General features: G+C 42.5%; 1 protein-coding gene across 4 annotated transcripts in view; it reads left to right on the top strand.

Annotated features, from left to right (window-relative positions):
* pacsin3 (protein kinase C and casein kinase substrate in neurons 3) overlaps positions 1–17,639 on the top strand; it is a 46,283-nt gene that overhangs the window by 10,596 nt on the left and 18,048 nt on the right. For all 4 annotated transcript variants that reach the window (XM_083759506.1, XM_083759508.1, XM_083759505.1 and 1 more), the window contains 5 exons: positions 12,958–13,058; positions 13,934–14,090; positions 14,910–15,145; positions 16,794–16,949; positions 17,427–17,602. In XM_083759506.1, coding sequence (XP_083615632.1) covers positions 13,005–13,058; positions 13,934–14,090; positions 14,910–15,145; positions 16,794–16,949; positions 17,427–17,602 — 779 coding nt within the window. In that variant the 5' untranslated portion in view covers positions 12,958–13,004. The remainder of the gene's footprint in view (positions 1–12,957; positions 13,059–13,933; positions 14,091–14,909; positions 15,146–16,793; positions 16,950–17,426; positions 17,603–17,639) is intronic.

The raw sequence follows: 17,639 nt of genomic DNA, 5'->3' as shown, positions 1-17,639 counted from the left end.
TGTGTCCCTTTATTCCTATATGGAGTTCTGTGTCAGGCATACCCAAATATGGAGTGTTGTGATGTCAGAATAGGCAGAGGCCTTTTGTGGTGGTTCTGGACAACCGTGGGTCCGACCGACTCGACACACGTGGAACGCGCGTGTCCGTTCTCGAGTTACATGCATTACAGACGTACAGTACACACAGTTTGTCAGTGAAAAATGGTAGTCAACGGACATTTTCAGTCAGAGTTTTAGGTCGACAAAATCAACACTGATGCAGATGCACTGCACTTCTTTAACCCAGCAATGAGCTCTGATTTGGTTTTGGCAACGAGTACCAGCACCCGCTTGATTGTCACATCGGTACACAAAGTGAAAGAAAATCACGAACAAGGCAGTGCTGAATCAATGTTCTGCACTTAATACAGTACATCTTGCTTTCAAAGTTATCATCAGGTTATCTTAAAGGGATAGTTCCGATATTTTGAACTTAAGTTGTATGAAATACTTGCCATTAATATAGTGGTTGCAACTGTATTAATTGATTGCCCGAGTCCCGTGGTGGGAGTTCTGCTCTGGTTTTAGTGAATATTAAGTAGTTCTGGTCATTTTGTGGGGGGCACTGATGCCACGTAGTAAAAGTAAATTAATCAATTAATACAGTTGCAACCACTATATTAATGGCAAGTATTTCATACAACGTAAGTTCAAAAAATCGGAACTATGATTTAGGCCCTTTAAAGGCCTAAATCATGACTAAAAGCTAAAACTAAATCAAAATTTGCTGTCAAAATACTGCTTCCCCTCCCATGGAGACCTGTCTCCACCAGCAGGTCCTTGTCTTCCAGGGTGGTCTGAGGTCTTGGTCAGTGGGGGGAAAGGGAGGGAACTGAACCCAAGTACGCGGTCACTGACCGAGTGAACGTCAACATCCACACACACACACACACACACACACACACACACACACACACACACACCTCTGCAGGGCTGTGGGAGCTGGGACGGCTCTCTCAGTCTAGATGGGCATGTTGTAACTACTCACACACTCAGCTTGGTCGACACTCTGATGCATCTGCTGACTGACTGGACGTTTTGAACCTAACATCTGTTTGCTGCTGTTCTGATCTCATCCAGACTATGAAACTGACGTGGAAAAAGAGGCTGATTGAAAAGGTATCAGGGCTATCAAGATTACAAATTTAAGATGAGGATTAATTGTCACACAAATAATTGCGATTAACGATTTAACTGTGTTCTTTTGCACTGAACAATGGAGCGTTACAATTTGTATTTCCGTTTGCCTTTTAGGCTTCGTAATCACAAATTGCACTGGGCAGATATGACAAATAACTTAAATTCACAAAGAAGAAATCAATGACACATTTTTAAAAAAGAAATGCGGAAATAGTTGAAACTTACAACATGTCACTTTGTGACGTGATATGAGCTATTTCTGCTGTTTTTGAAAATGTATGGACATTTTTCAACATGGAAACGATTGGCGATTATACAAAAATAATTGCGGTTAGGCGATTATTTAATAATTGTGACAGGCCTAATGACTGGCTGAGAAAGTAGAGTTTATGAAGAGTGGGACTGGGATGCAGTGATGGAAAAAAGTATTTACTTAAGTAAAAGTATGATATTGCAAAATGGAAATATGCATAATATGTTGCAAGTCTGGATTTCATAAGTTTTCGAATGTATGAAATATATATAGAGGGCTGAAGTGGTTAGTGTGTTTTGTAATAATGATCCAAATCTACACAGTAACTAGTAACTAAAGTTTTCAAATAATTGTAACTGAGTAAAACATTTTGTCTCTCTGATGTAGTGGAGTAGAAGTAAAATACTCCAGTAAAGTAAAAGTACCTCAACATTGTACAGTACTTAAGTACTGTAGATGTACTGAGCACCACTGCTGGGATGTTGTGAAGGATAATAAATAGAAGGATGATTGTCAAAGTGTTGAACAGGCTAGGCTGGGGAGGGGATTTGATCTCGGTTATGTTACAGTATGTTTTCTGACCTGATGCGTGATATATTAAGAAGGTTGAGGAGTGAGAAAAAAGGGGCTAGTAAAAACAAACACTTTCTAAAGCACTTTACTAAACAAGGTTACAATGTGCTTTTCATAAAATTGAAGAAATAAAAGGAAATCAACAACCGAATGGGTGGAGAAAAAGAACACGATAATAGGCTATGTATGAAATAAAGTGTACTGTGAAAAATAAAACATTGACAGAAGCAGCAAAACTTTAAAGTATGGACAAGACTCATGGATTAAAGTTCTCAGTCGCCACGACTGATTTCAGTCTTTTTTATTCAATAGAAGCCATCATCATGTCTCCTTTGGTGGCATGTTTCACAGTGAAAACATGCTCTCAATGCGTCATGTATTGAGAGCTTGTAGTGTAGATTGTCTATTTTCAGTTATTATTTTAAAGCATTTGATGTGGTCAAGCTAGCAATATGTTCTGAAGCATCTTCCATAAAATATGTAATATTCTCGGTCAGATATCTCATATGAAAGCAAAGGTTAAAGCCTCAATCTGTGATTTCTTTAACCTGGTTGACAGCACGGACAATATTAATAAATATCGATTGTTTAGGAATCAGCGCTAGTGTGTGGGGCAGCTCCTTCCATGCTGTCTCTCAAATCACAAGCTTTAGAACTTGGTCATGCAAATATTTTCAGTCGTGGCTCTCATGATATTTTATTTTGCTTTAATCCATGAAGACTTGGTCACCTTTAAGGCCTATTCATACTACAATTTTAGGTGATAAGGTGACCACCGAAAACTACAATTTGATGTTACACTTACTCCACAGTGGTAAGCAACTCACTTCTCACCTAAACACATCTCTCTTTTTTTTACTGACCACCGTTTCTGTGGTCACCTGATCACCTAAAACTGGAGTATGAATAGGCCTTTAGACTTCAGCCTCGACTTGGGAAACGTCCCCAGGAACTCGGGCTGCAGACAGGCTCGTCGTAAGGGGTATTAATAACCCTTAATATATTATGTAATGGAGCTCTCAGGAGATGATGTATTTTTGTAGCTGGAAGGAGGACGTTGACGTAATTCTGGTTCCCTCCACACAAAAATAAGCTCTGTGTCAAATAAAGGGTATTTAAAAAATGTCAGTACTTTTACTTCTACTCCACTACATTTCAGAGGCAAATATTGTACTTTTACTTCACTACAATTATTTGAAAACTTTAGTTATTAGTTACTTTGTAGATTTTGATTATTATTACAAAATATACATTACCCACAGCCCTATATACATTTCAGCCATTTGAAAATGGCCAATCTACAAGCTCACAAATGCGTTGTTAGCTTGTCTATTTTCAGAAGATTTTTATACATTTGAAAACTTGAAATGAGACATTCTTTATAATGAATACTTTTGCTTTTGGTACTGGAAGTACTTTTTGAATTCTGGACTTTTACTTGTAACAGAGTATTTCTATATTGCAGTATGTACAGTATACGTTTACTTAAATCATTGGTGTACTTTTTCCAACACTGGCTGTAATCCACATCATGTCATAAACTCGAGGGGCAAGTCCTCTGAAACAAGGTCATGATATTTATATGGCAATCATTTTGAGCCGGCACATTTATCAATGTCTGACTATTCTCATGCTGTGATAGGCATGATTTATTCTCATAAATCGCACGTGAACCCGAACTCGATGATTCCTGCTGTTTGATCTGCCCTTGTCTCTACAGTAAGTGGATGAATGATGCAGTCTTTATATTTCATTTGTCAATGTACAGAAATCACAGTACAGTAGGAATTGAAAAAATGGGTGAAAATTAGAGACGCACGATATAATCGGTAGCATATCAAAATCATTTTCACCGATATTGATGACGCAAAAGTGTCTGTCAATGGCTTTGTACTCCAGAGCAGAGGAGTCTGCCTGTCGCTGTCTTTTAGAGCGTCAGTTGTTAGTGGGGGGAAAAAAATGACATTTGTAAAATAAAACCTGTAAGCCTAAATATATATAGACTTTAATGTTTGTTTATGATGTAATTTTTTCGTAAGACGTCATCTCGCTGATATAAATACATCCACACAACCTGACCTGCCCTGGTGGAGACCTGTGCCCAGAGGGGCATTTTTTCTAGTTTCATTTCACATCTCACTTCACCCCAGCCATCGTGAGTGGCTGGGGATTGAAACGTCCGTGATGGCCTCCGGCAGGGGAGAGCGTTTGTTCTGTCGCTTCACAACTAGCGAGAGCTACAGGGTGATGCGGTCGCCGGTTCAATTGGGAGCAGAACTTGGGAGGGATACCTCTAAATACCTTTAAATCATTGTATCGTATTTCATCACCATGACTGAAGTCACTGAATCATCCAATCGTATCGTCAAACTGTTAAAATGTATCAATACACCCCTGCTCCAAAGGCATTACATCCTCACAGTGAAACTATCGGCTGAAAAGAAGCAGCTGGTGAAGTAACACGTGTGAGAGGAGACGTGGTTGTCTACAGTGTGTAGACTCTACACACCCTCCCAAAACTGTAGGGATCTGCAGTGACAGTGATTTATACGCGTGGGAGAATTAGCAGTGACTAAATTAGGAGGGGAAAAGAAATGCATGTGCAAACGAGTACACCCAAAAGTTTGACATTACATCTGCATAAGTGAGGAGGAGGGAAAAACGGGATTTTATGGAAAACGGGTCTCTCTGGGGAAAAAAATAAAATGTACACATGACATGCCAAGGGCCCTGAGAGCTCATACTACTTTGTTTTGCAACTTAGACATGTCTTTCATCTGTGCTCTACTGCACCAGACTTTTGCACTACTTTACAACTATTGTATGTTTTTATTTAGCGCGATTCCTTCATGTTATTACTTGCGCAAGCAGAGCGCGCAAGTAATAGTTTTGCCCGGTCCGTATGCACCGTCCCAGCCAACCCGCCACTTTTGATGCGTATGCAAATAAAACAGCAAATTGTGCCTGATTTGCTGGGACCAGATTACATACATGACCATATGTCTTACGTCATCATTGAGAGCTAGTCATACATATACATATATATGTAATTTGTAAAATAAAATAGCAAATTGTGCCTGAGTTGCTGGGACCAGAGTACATGGTGTGTATATGTATAACTAGCTCTCAATGATGACGTAATGACCCAATGCCAGAGTGTAATTGGTCTTCGATTGTGACGTAATGACGATATGTTTTAGTGTTGGGAGGATTAAAGGTAATGTTCCTGTGTATACATGTATGTAAGCTGGTCCCAGCAAATCAGGCACAATTTGCTGTTTTATTTGCATACGCATCAAAAGTGGCGGGTTGGCTGGGACGGATTTTGGGGCAAAGTAACCACAGTATACCGCTAATCAACTTACAAATTACATATACATATGTATGACTAGCTCTCAATGATGACGTAAGAAATATGGTCATGTATGTAATCTGGTCCCAGCAAATCAGGCACAAAAAACTATACTCTTTTTATTTTATTTACACATAAATACTGTCGCTTATTAAACAAGACATAGTGGAAAAAGTTATCAGTCTTGAGAGTCATGAAAGAATAAATGCCCCACCAGTAAGATCCTGGTCATTCTAAATATATCAGTGGCCATTGCTGGTCCTATTATAACCACAATGGAGTTTGTTTGCTTGTTGGTGCACAGTTTTTCTAGTTAATGTCTGACCTAGACCAGGGAATAATGAGCTCTGTCTGTCTGTCTGTTTGTCTGCTGTTATGATCACAGCCTAATCCCCCTACTGTTGAGCGCTCAGGCTGTCCTCAGTGTCTGACCAATACAATTACAATTTAGGCGTTTAGCAGGCGATCTTAATAAAGTGCGACTTACAGTCGAGTTTTTTAATGTGCATTCCGCGGCCACACGCAGACAGGATTACATTCACAGAAAACCACCCAATGATAGAACCGCAGAATTTTCGTTTAATTATTAACTGTTAAGTTGAATTGATTAATGAATTAATTGATTAACTATTAACATCCCTAGTGCCTGTAGTGTACATGTGTGTATTGTGTATTATTACGTGTATTGCACTCGCTAGCTGTCTCATTTCCAGTAGTAACACAGGGTAGTGTACTCAAGTCCTTGACTCGTCTCGAGTCAAGTCCACATTTTCATTTACTTGGTCTCGCTCACAATTTGACTTGGACTTGACTCTGTCTCGGACCAAGGGACTCGGGACTCTTCCCCCACCGAATCCACTCGAGTCACGAGTCACTACAATGCAATGAAATCTTTTTTATACCCACATTGTGAGGTGAGAGCCCATTCACATTAACATTATCAGAAAGCTGTCAGGCGCTGATAGACAGCTGTCTTGTTAAGTAAAGGAGTGCAGCTGATGCGCCTGCCTGCTCTCGCAGTGTTTTATGTACCTAGACAATGAGAAACATTTTATCTGGTCTCGACTCGGACTCGACCCCCTCCCACACTCGGAACCCCCCCCCCCCCCCCCCCCCACCCCACCCCCCTTCGACTTGGACTTCACTTGGACACGTTTTAGGTGGACTACAACACTACAGCATGGCATTACACTGTCCTAGTTGGCTTCGATGGCCCGTTTCTGAACGTCATTCAATAGAAAAGAAAGGGGCAAAGCAGTCCCGTTTATATTTTCCAAAGACACACATACTGTGCACACACGCACGCATGGATGGACACACACACACCCACTGAGACCATGCTGTCCTGTGGGATGTAGGAGCCGTAATTAGCAGGTCTTAGTGAAGTGAGCTTCTCATACTCGCTCCTGTTCCAGCATGCTGGTGGCACATGCCTTCGTTGCTATTGCTAGCATAGTTTCTGCTCACCTCTGACACACACACACACACACACACTGTACACTACTGTGGCCGTTACACTGGTATTAACCTGTAGCACTAGCTAGCTATACTCCGGCAAATATTGAAGTTATTAAAAAAGAAGCCTATCCATCATTGCCGAAAGGGAAAGAAAGAGAAAAAAATCCTTGCTACCCATCCTTCCCAAAAAAAATAAAAAATAAAATCCCTACTTACTTACCAAAAATGACAGCCAAACGGAGACCAAAGTATTATTTAGCATGGCCTTATAAAGAGATCGCGGCTGAAATTAGCCTAGCCGATTTAGCCTCTGGTTCAGGGGTCATGAATTTGGGGTCTTCAAAATAAGATATCCGACTGAAAAGCCCTCGGCAGGGAAGAGACTACAGACTGAAACAATTCTGGCAGTAAATTTGTTTTAATTATAATGCCCATCTCATAGGCCACTTTTGGATGTTGGATGATGATGCTCAATGGTTGAGAAACACTGTCGTTTACTGTTTGGCACAGTGATTATCACGGTTGCCTGGCAACCAGAAGGTCATGCGTTGAATGGCCCTTATATGAGGCTTTTCTGTGTTGTCACATGGCTTACCTCACATGGGTGCGCTCCAGCTTGCTGCCACACCAAAACATGAGCATAACTGGCCTTAGAAGGGGAGTTTGTCCCTAGGCACAGTGGGCACTGCTCTGTAGCAAATCTTTTGAATGGGGCAGCTCTACAAGCTCACAATGCTTTGCATCATGACGCATTGTGAGCTTGTAAACATATTCAGGGCATATTCTGAACTATCCCTTTAAGGTCATCTGGGCAATCCACATCTGTTCCCTAGGCTTACCCTACAGAAACAACACTACATCTCTTCCGCCGTGGGTGGAAGTGGCCCGATTTCTATGCTTATTTTGCTGGCGCTGGTGCCACGCTCTGGGCCTGGAGGGCTGGGCAGTATTGTTAATGTACGTTTTGCAATAGTTATCAAAATCTACAACCTAACTAGTAACTAAAGTTTTAAAATAAATGTAGTGGAGTAAAAGTACATTTGGATTGGAGATGTAGTAGAGTAAAAGTAAAAGTATTGGAATAATACAAAATTGTACAGAACTTTCAGGCGTACACAAACAACTTTTTAACAGAGGAATATTGGGTCGCCTAAGCATGATGGGGGTCATGCTACAATTTGAAGCACAGTGTGAAACCCGCTGAGAAATAGTGCTAACTGGGGTTCACTGGCAGTCTTTATTACAGTGAAGAAGGTGCGTCATTGGCTAGTACTTTCAATTATCTTTTTATGGCCTCACATATTGACACACCGCTAGCTATGGCAAGCCATTGTACAGACAGTAATGTACCAATTAAGGTTGATTTATGTGTAGTTCGGTGTTGAAAATATCTGATCTACAATCTCACACATCTCACACAGCCTGTGCATTTCATAAGCTCTTTGAGCTGTTATTTTCAGTGTGTGACATGACATGCAACCAAGTATAAATTGGGCAATAGGGTGTCTAGTCCTCTAGGAGGCCACTGGTTCCCAAACAGTGGATCTGGACCCAGTGGCCCCCATTTGTGGGCCACGGACCGATTTATTTGGGTCACGACTTTGAGTAAAAATCCAGTTTTAATTTATTTTAAAATAGTATTATTAATTTGACACCCTTACAATTCAAACTATTTGATAAACTTCTACTTTCAGCCCGGAAATGCATTCTGATAAACTGGATTAAGGATAAGCCTCCAACTGTACAAATGTGGTATACAATTTACAATTTACAATTTAGGCATTTAGCAGACGCTCTTAATCCAGAGCGACTTACAATAATCAGGAACAAAAGCATGGGAATACATCACAAAAGCATTTATCATAAAACATGCGTAAGCTAAGAAAGTAACAGTGGAATATCTATATTATGAGACTATACATATAAGCTATATATATACTACTATGCTATACAGTACATATGTACTATGGCGTGCTATGACTACTGTATATACAATGCAATTATAGTGCCGTCTACATAACATGCTATAAGTCTGTATCAGATGCTATATCAGATGTATAGAGAGATATTCGGTGTGCTACCCCATGGGTTCTCAACCCGTGGGTCGTGACCCCTCTGGGGGTCCCCAAATTATAAAAAGTTTACATATAGTACACATATACACCTTCCCTAATGATTATCTGGTTTCAGTATTTATTTATGGTGTATTGTCTCTATTATTAAGGTTATTGTAGCAGTCAATTTATATTGGAGGTCGGAAGGGGGCGGGGCGGGGGTCCCGAGACACTGCCAAAGCATCTCCGGGGACCAAAAACGTTGAGAACCCCTGTGCTACCCCATGAAAGACTGTGCAGTGCATAGAGGCAACGACGCTTCCTTTCAGGTGGTGTGGGCCCCATTATTGGATTATTTTTCTGCTGAAATGTCTACATGTGAATGGGCTCGAGGCATGTGCTATACTGTACATGTACATGTGCTATACTGTACATGTACATGTGCTATACTGTACATGTACATGTGCTATACTGTACATGTACATGTGCTATACTGTACATGTACATGTGCTATACTGTACATGTACATGTGCTATACTGTACATGTACATGTGCTATACTGTACATGTACATGTGCTATACTGTACATGTACATGTGCTATACTGTACATGTACATGTGCTATACTGTACATGTACATGTGCTATACTGTACATGTACATGTGCTATACTGTACATGTACATGTGCTATACTGTACATGTACATGTGCTATACTGTACATGTGCTATACTGTGGCTGTCTTGGTTTGCTTTCCTTTTAGCTTGCTTTTATTTTTGTTTAGTCTCTTACGGTATGGTGTGGATGAACTGGAGGAACCCCCTGTCCCCCGTCCCTTGTTTTTTTGTTTTGTCTGCCTGTCAGTTTGGTAAAGTATGTCTTTTGTAAAGGTTTGTAAAGTATGTAACGGTACGTGTCGTGATTATTTATTTTAATCAATAAAAAAAAATATATATTTTTTAAAAAGAACAAAAATATATATTTTTTTTAAATACAAAAATGTAAAATAATTGTATACATCCCCCACAGCTGGAAAAATGTGAGTCGTTTCTTTTGCACTCCAGGGCAGAAAATACATTACTCGTACCAGTCTGAGATTCTGTGGCAGTTTTTGTTGACATTCGTTTTCATTTTAAAACCGTATCTTGCGGATTTGGAAGGACTTCGTTTTCCAAGGCAGGATCAGTATTTACTGAATTGCGTGTGGCATCCAAAGTAAGCCTTAACTCAAAAATGACTTGCACCAACTATAAATGAATGGATTGATTTAATCTATAATATATTTATTATGGAGAGAATTACATTCAGCTTTAGAGGTCAAATTGAAGTCTTCATGGACAGGTGGATTACTCATGTCTCTACCATAAGACTTGATTTTATTTAAATTCAGTTGTGTTAAATCTGTTTCATTAATAGACTTTGTTCACCTGTTGAAGTGGATGCACCTGTTTGAATATTATTTTGTATGTATTGTCCTAGTATTTTCTAGTTTGTTTACATAAGGAAATTCAATGAAAAAATTACAATATATATATATATATACTGTATACATTTTCAAACGAACAAACCAAGCAAATCTAAGAAATACCATAAATAAAATAATAATAATTAAGAAGTACTGGAAAATAGCTGATCTACAAGCTCTCAACGCTGCGTGAAGCAACACGTTGTAGCTATTGTGGGCAGCTGTGGCTCAGGAGGTAGAGCAGGTCGTCCAATGATCCGTGGGTCGGCGGTTCGAATCCCGGCTCCTCCTGTCTACATGTCGAAGTGTCCTTGGGCAAGACACTGAACCCTACATTGCCTCCAATGAGTTGGTCGGTGTGAGCTCGCCACCATTGGTGTGTGAATGTGGGAAGTGAGGACGCTGGCGTCGACTGTTTCGCCGCTTCACAATGTATGAATGAATGAACCATTGTAAAGCGCTTTGAGCACTTGGAAAAGTGCTATAAAAATGCAATTCATTATTATTATTATTGTGCTATTTTCACTCGTCCCGGGCAAACGTCTAATTTCTCTTTTGGGTCACACTTGGGAACCACTGCTCTAGGCTATAAGTTTACATGTTTGTGCAATATATATGCCTATAGTGCTACAGGGGTTGTGCAATAACAGGAAGTCATGTGTGTTTTGTTTTAGCTTTATGTTGTTTTGTGATATGATGCACTGATTGGTTGGCACTTTTAATTTCGTTGTACATATAATACAAATAAAGATCTATCTAAGTTGATAGGCTATACATCGACAATTTGCTCTTTCATAATGTGGCTCGGCTGATCTGAGGCAGTAAATCAAATCAAATCAAAATAGGAATCACAGATTATACTGTGGTGGTGGGTGTCTGTGACTGGGTGGCCAGGGACAGCTTATAGAGAAGGTTTATGATGCATTTGTGGAGATATCGACAGACCTGCCATTTCTACTTTGTTACTTCCCATCTCTGGACAGACACATGAGTGTAGTACCACCTGTTTCTAAATTGCACATAATGCAAGAGGCAACAGGATGATGCGTTATTGAAAACTAGTGCTTCCATTCACCTGCACTGAATTTCTTGACAGAAAGTAGCTCATATAGCATTCTACGGTGGATTTCTATGAAACCAAAACGTTGCAGATAGAGGATAATTCAAGCTTTCTATACACCTGCAATGTTGGTAAGTTTAACATCGTTTAATACAATCCGACAGGACGTTTCTGTTTGGATGTATGAGCTGTCAAGGACAGAAAGTTGTTGTTTTTTGCCACTCGGTAGGCGTTCCCTCACGGACTGCATAACTTCCCGGGACTATGATGTCACGCGCATAGCCTGCTTTTGAATGATCCCATGGCAGGTAGTGTATCTTATTGACATTCAATGTTCCACACTGGCTGGCTGTGTGTGTATATAGCTGCTTCATCCGTTTGCCTCGGCCTATAGCTATCAACTACCTAAGCTAAGCTATAGTTGCACTTGTGTGTCACTGCCTTATGCCCTAACTAATTACTACAATCCACAGTTAACTCATTTAGTTGTGTGTGTGTGTGTGTGTGTGTGTGTGTGTGTGTGTGTGTGTGTGTGTGTGTGTGCGCACTACTGGCAAGGACTCGGTTTATGGAGGAAGGAAGGAATCTCTGGTTGATGTCTGTTCATGTATGCTAATGAACTGCAATCCATTCAGCTAGTGGGCCAGGCCTTAGGGGACTCTCTCTCTCTCTCTCTTTCAGCATCTTGCTCAAGGACACTTTGACACTACAGGTCTCTGCACACAGAGCACATTTCTCTGATTTTTAGCAGCGTTTCTCCATCGGTTTTCCGATAAACGCGGATCGAACTAGGAACCTCAGGGCACCCATCCAGCTACTCTATGCCTGAGGTCTTGCCCAGGGTGTGTGCCGCCCCATTGGCATGAGAAAACAAGAAAAAGTGGAACAAAACAATCAAGATAAAACATCATATCCATTAGCTTGGTATAAACGTTTGAGAGTATAAACTCTCTCACTCTCTCTCTCTTTATCTCTATCACTTTCTCTCTCTCCTTTGAGTATAAAGAAATCAAGGGCATGAAATTCATGCTTAATACTGTCTAGATTGCAGTTACGATTTTTATTGGCTTGTTTTGAAAAGAGCTATTATCAGTGACTCTGTACAAATATTTGGTGTGTCTGGTTACATGAATGAAGGCCATTGTGTGTGGCTGGGACGTGATGACATGGATTCCTGTTCTAGTAATGGAGAGGGGTGTGTGTGTGTGTGTGTGTGTGTGTGTGTGTGTGTGTGTGTGTGTGTGTGTGTGTGTGTGTGCGTGTGTGCGTGTGCGCACGCGCAGTAAACCGAAATATTTAGAGACTCAAAATTAGCGTAGCCTATTTATAGTAAGCGTCTGTCTGTGTTTTGTTTTGGTGTTTGATTATTAATCGTACCCTGTCTGGATTAATATTACTTTTCCTGCTGCGCACACAAAGGCAAATGACTGCTTGTGGACAGTGCAGTGAAGAGCCTGAGTCTAGTCTGTTTCTACAGAATATGGATTTGTTTTTGTTGGCCGTACATAAAGTATGAATAAATCGTAATCCGTGTTGCCACGTTTCTCCTCCTCTCTCTCCCTGCAGCTTCTTCTTTAACCGCCACCATTCCGTGCTGTAAGTCAGACCCCAATATGTCTTCTAACGGAGACCTCAGCGACCCGGGGAGCCATGAGAGCTTCTGGGAGGTAGGAACACACACACACACACACACACACACACACACACACACACACAGAGGCCTATAAGTAATAAAAATGTAATACGTTGAACTTTTTTGGATAAAGCACACTCTGGTATGTTACGTGGTTTAGAGTGGTGTATAAATAGTGTAGATACTGTACACACCTGCATGTAATGAGTCCCTGCTGCTGAAGAACTACATGTTTATTCTTAGCCTCTGCCTCTCTCTCTTGTTTCTTTGCACTTCTTTGTCAATATTTCCATCTACCTTTTATTTCTCTCTCTCTGTGGTCTGCGAGTCAGGAGGGCCGAGATGCCGAGATCATCTTTTGCGAAGCTTGGGCCGTTCGCCGCGGCCACAGACGGTGTGTGACATGACGCACAGCGGCCGGTCGCGACGTACAGCCCAAGCATCGAGGAAGAAGCCAGTCGTCTCTCTCACTCACGCACACACACACACACAGCACACCCTCCTTAACCCATTTTGGGGCGGGAACCCCTTTTGGTGTTTTTAACATTATGTTATAATTTAGCTATTGAAAAATAGCAGATCTACAAGCTCATAGCGCGCCACCGAGTGTCGCGCTACGAGCTTGTAGGTCTGCTATTTTTGAAAAATCGTGAAAATATTTATTTCAGAAAACTGGAGGATTTAGAAGATTTTTTTTTAATTTTGAGGTCAGGCCTAAATGGATTAAAGTTGTGTGTGTGTGTGTGTGTGTGTGTGTGTGTGTGTGTGTGTGTGTGTGTGTGTGTGTGTGTGTGTGTGTGTGTGTGTGTGTGTGTGTGTGTGTGTGTGTGTGTGTGTGTGTGTGTGTGTGTGTGTGTGTGTGTGTGTGTGTGTGTGTGTGTGTGTGTGTGTGTGTGTGCGTGCGTATAGTCTGGGAACTACAAGCGGACAGTGAAGCGGGTGGATGACGGCCACCGGCTGTGCAATGAGCTGGTTAGTTGCTTCCAGGAGAGAGCCAAGATAGAGAAGAGCTACGCTGTACAACTCAGTGACTGGGCCAAGAAATGGAGGAGTACCGTGGAGAAAGGTAACACACACACACACAAACTCAGAAGGGACTTCCTTGTGTGGTATTTATGCTTATTATTTGTACAACAGATATATTTTGGGAGCATTAATTGGAGTACTGAGAGAGGATGCATAGCAAATCCATGAGCAACATACAAAACATGATTGTCCTGATTAGATCCTTGCCTTTCGGTTATGGACATTAGGCTACTAATCACTAGGGTGCCCTAGAATCAGATAATTTACACCTTTTATTCTGAAAACGCCCGCTTTTCCTTTCCCCCAAAATCGCGAAGCCAAATCTACCATTTCTACATCGTGCTGGTAACATTGATTTCTCTTCAGAAGCGTTAATATTGTAAGCACGATAAAGCACAAAGTCAGAAATTAGACAAGAACATCTACGCTTTGATCCGCTGCGCGGAATGTCCCCAGACGTCTTTAGCACCCCGCGGTCTTATTTGATAAGATGTCTGTGGACGTCTTTAGCAGCCAATATACTGTATGCAGCAATTCTGTTTTTGCCCCCGATCAACCGTATCCCATTGGCCGTGGGGCTTTAGTGTCCCATTAGCCGTATACTGTAGGGCTAGTCTCCCATTGGCTTAGAGGCCAGCAAATCATGACCATTGGCCGTATAGGCCTAGTCTCCCATTGGCTTAGAGGCCAGCCAATTATGAAAATCTCGCCACTACATCGCTATTGTTGTTTTTCTGTCATTTGTGTTGGACTTGAGCATTTTGCTTGTAGCCATTTTTTCAAAGATTTGACCGTGCAGGAAACCAGTCTTCCGAGCAAAGTTTAAAGAAGTGCCACCATTCCCCCATCCTCTTCTCAGGTCCTCAGTACGGCACGTTGGAGAAGGCTTGGCATGCCTTCATGCAGGCGGCGGAGCGTCTGAGCGAGCTGCACCTGGAGCTGCGTGAGCGCCTGGCCGTGGAGGACAGCGACAAGATCCGCTCCTGGCAGAAGGACGGCTTCCACAAGCAGATGATGGGCGGCTTCAGGGAGACCAAGGACGCCGACGACGGCTTCCGCAAGGCCCAGAAACCCTGGGTCCGCAAGTTGAAGGAGGTGAGCGAGTGTGTCTGACTGTCCGAATGAAACCCTGGGTTCGAAAGTTGAAGAGTGAGTGTTCAATAACAGACACAATGGACTCTATGCACACAGAATAACTCTTCCTACTTCCGGGCCCTTCCCTACTTCCTCCTACCTACTTCCAGGTGTTACCGATGATACTAATTAAGGCTCTGCTCCATTTAATAGTGTACAGTTGTTCTCAAACTTTTTCATTTCAAGGACCCCCATACACACCTGTACGGGGCCATTTGGAACCCACTCAAGGACACTTTGAGACAGTGTTTCCATGGAGCCAACATGCACAACAGCAGCACCCTGCTCTTTTGGAATGGAACAGAGCCTTCATTAGTATCATCAGTAACACCTGTGAAGGAAGTAGGGAAGTGGCCTGGTTCTTTCCAAAATGGCTATGCATAAAACCCATCCTACATGGGCTGTGTGGTTGTTTGGTTGGTCAAAGACGCACACAGGGCCCAGGCCGTAGCGTAACGGTTTGGGCACCGGACTGGTGATCCAGTCGCGGTGTGCCGCGGGCTCGACTCCCGGACCCGACACGGCCTTTACCGCATGTCATCCCCCCATCTCTCTCCCGTTTCCTGTCAGCCTACTTTCTATCCCTTAAAAAATCAATAAAGGCGTAAGCCACAAAAAAATATCTTAAAAAAAAAAAAAAAAAGACGCACACAGGACTAAGGAGTAGGTAGACAGTGGGTCATGTCCAGTCAGTCGATGTAGAACCGTAGAAGCGCACACCTCTCTCTCTCTCCTCTGATTAGGTCCCGTGACTTCACTGTGCCTTCTCTGACTGGGTGCGAGCATTATATAAAAACGGTGACATACCGGTATTTATTTTTGCATCAATATTCATTCATTTTCAACCTCCTGGCCTGGGTGGGGACGTGAGGAGGCGGGGGGTGCCCAGCAGCTGTGGCCATGTGGCTTAACTACTACAGTATGCACGTACTACGCACCTCAAAATATCCGCTCTGCAAGCTCACAATGCGTTGCATCCTCAACGTGTTTTGAGCTTGTAGATCTGCTTTTTTCGGAGCACAACAGCCCGTCATACAACGAAGTAGCCAATAAATTTGCTGTATGGTCCACAAGAAGTGAAAGACTGTCGACCGAGTTAGTTGTAAACCCAGAAACAGAGTAAGGATTAACCATGAAGTTAACATCTGAATCCAGTTTCATAGTGGTAGACACTATGAAAGACAAGAACTTGTTGGTGAGTTTATTATGGATGGAAGTCCATTTGGTTGGTGGACAGTTTACTATGAAAACCTTCCCGTCAGTCGTGTCATGCCTCGTGTCACGCCTCCATTATGGTCACGCCTCCATATATGGCCGTCTCCATATATGAAGGTCACGACACTGACCTCATCAAACCCTGGATCTGCATATATGGAGCCGGCCAGCAACTCTATATCTGACCTCAATTCCATATGTTGATCCACCCCCACCTGTCCTTCATCTTTGATGTCTCCCTTTTGACTGATACCTGTCCATTCAAACTCTAGACGGGCCTGCCCAAAGTTCTCAGCACGCACGCGCGCACAGCATTAGATTTAAGGTGGCGTTACAAACTAATTGATGAAAATGTGGTTTTGACGCGTGTGTGTGTGTGTGCGTGCGTGCGCAGGTGGAATCCAGTAAGAAGAGCTATCACCAGGCTAGGAAGGAGGAGCGGACAGCGCTGACCAGGGAAACTCATGCCAAGGCTGACCCCTCCAAGTCCCAGGAGGAGGTCCGCAAGTTCTCCACACGCCTGGAGCGCTGCGGCCAGGAGGCTGAGAAGGTACACACACTAGTGTTGTAGTACGTGAGTCCGTTACTGTTACAAGTAAAAGTCTGACATTCAAAATTTACTTGAGTAAAAGTACAAGAGTATTGGCATCAACATGTACTTAGTGAAGTGCCAAAAGTTCTCATTATGCAAAATGTCCCATTTCAAGTTCTTTAAAGGAATGAAATCTTTAGAAAATAGCAAGCTTGTAGATCACATAAATGAACACACACACACACACCCCCGAGAGCATGACGTTAACATCACTTCCAGCATCTTGTACGTGGGTGTGTCAGTGGGTCCAGTATGGGCCCGGTCGTACTGGGAGGGAGCAGCAGTACGTTGGGCTTCTCAAATAAAGTGTGTGTGTGTGTGTGTGTGTGTGTGTGTGTGTGTGTGTGTGTGTGTGTGTGTGTGTGTGTGTGTGTGTGTGTGTGTGTGTGTGTGTGTGTGTGTGTGTGTGTGTGTGTGCGCGCGCGCTACCTCCAGGCTAAGGAGCTTTATGAGAAGGCCCTGGAGGAGTTGAACCGCTGCAACCCTCGATATATGGAGGACATGGAGCAGGTGTTTGACCTCACCCAGGAGGCAGAGCGCAAGCGGCTCTGCTTCTTCAAAGAGGTCCTCCTGGACATCCACAAGCACCTCAACCTGTCCTGCAAAGATGGGTACGACACACTAATAGAATACGCATACACTAGGCCT

Source organism: Protomyctophum parallelum, assembly GCF_964188405.1.
Source record: "Protomyctophum parallelum genome assembly, chromosome: 2".
Classification (NCBI taxonomy): Eukaryota; Metazoa; Chordata; class Actinopteri; order Myctophiformes; family Myctophidae; genus Protomyctophum; species Protomyctophum parallelum.
The sequence above is the reverse complement of the archived record's forward strand: the minus strand, read 5'-3'. Positions and strand labels throughout refer to the sequence as shown.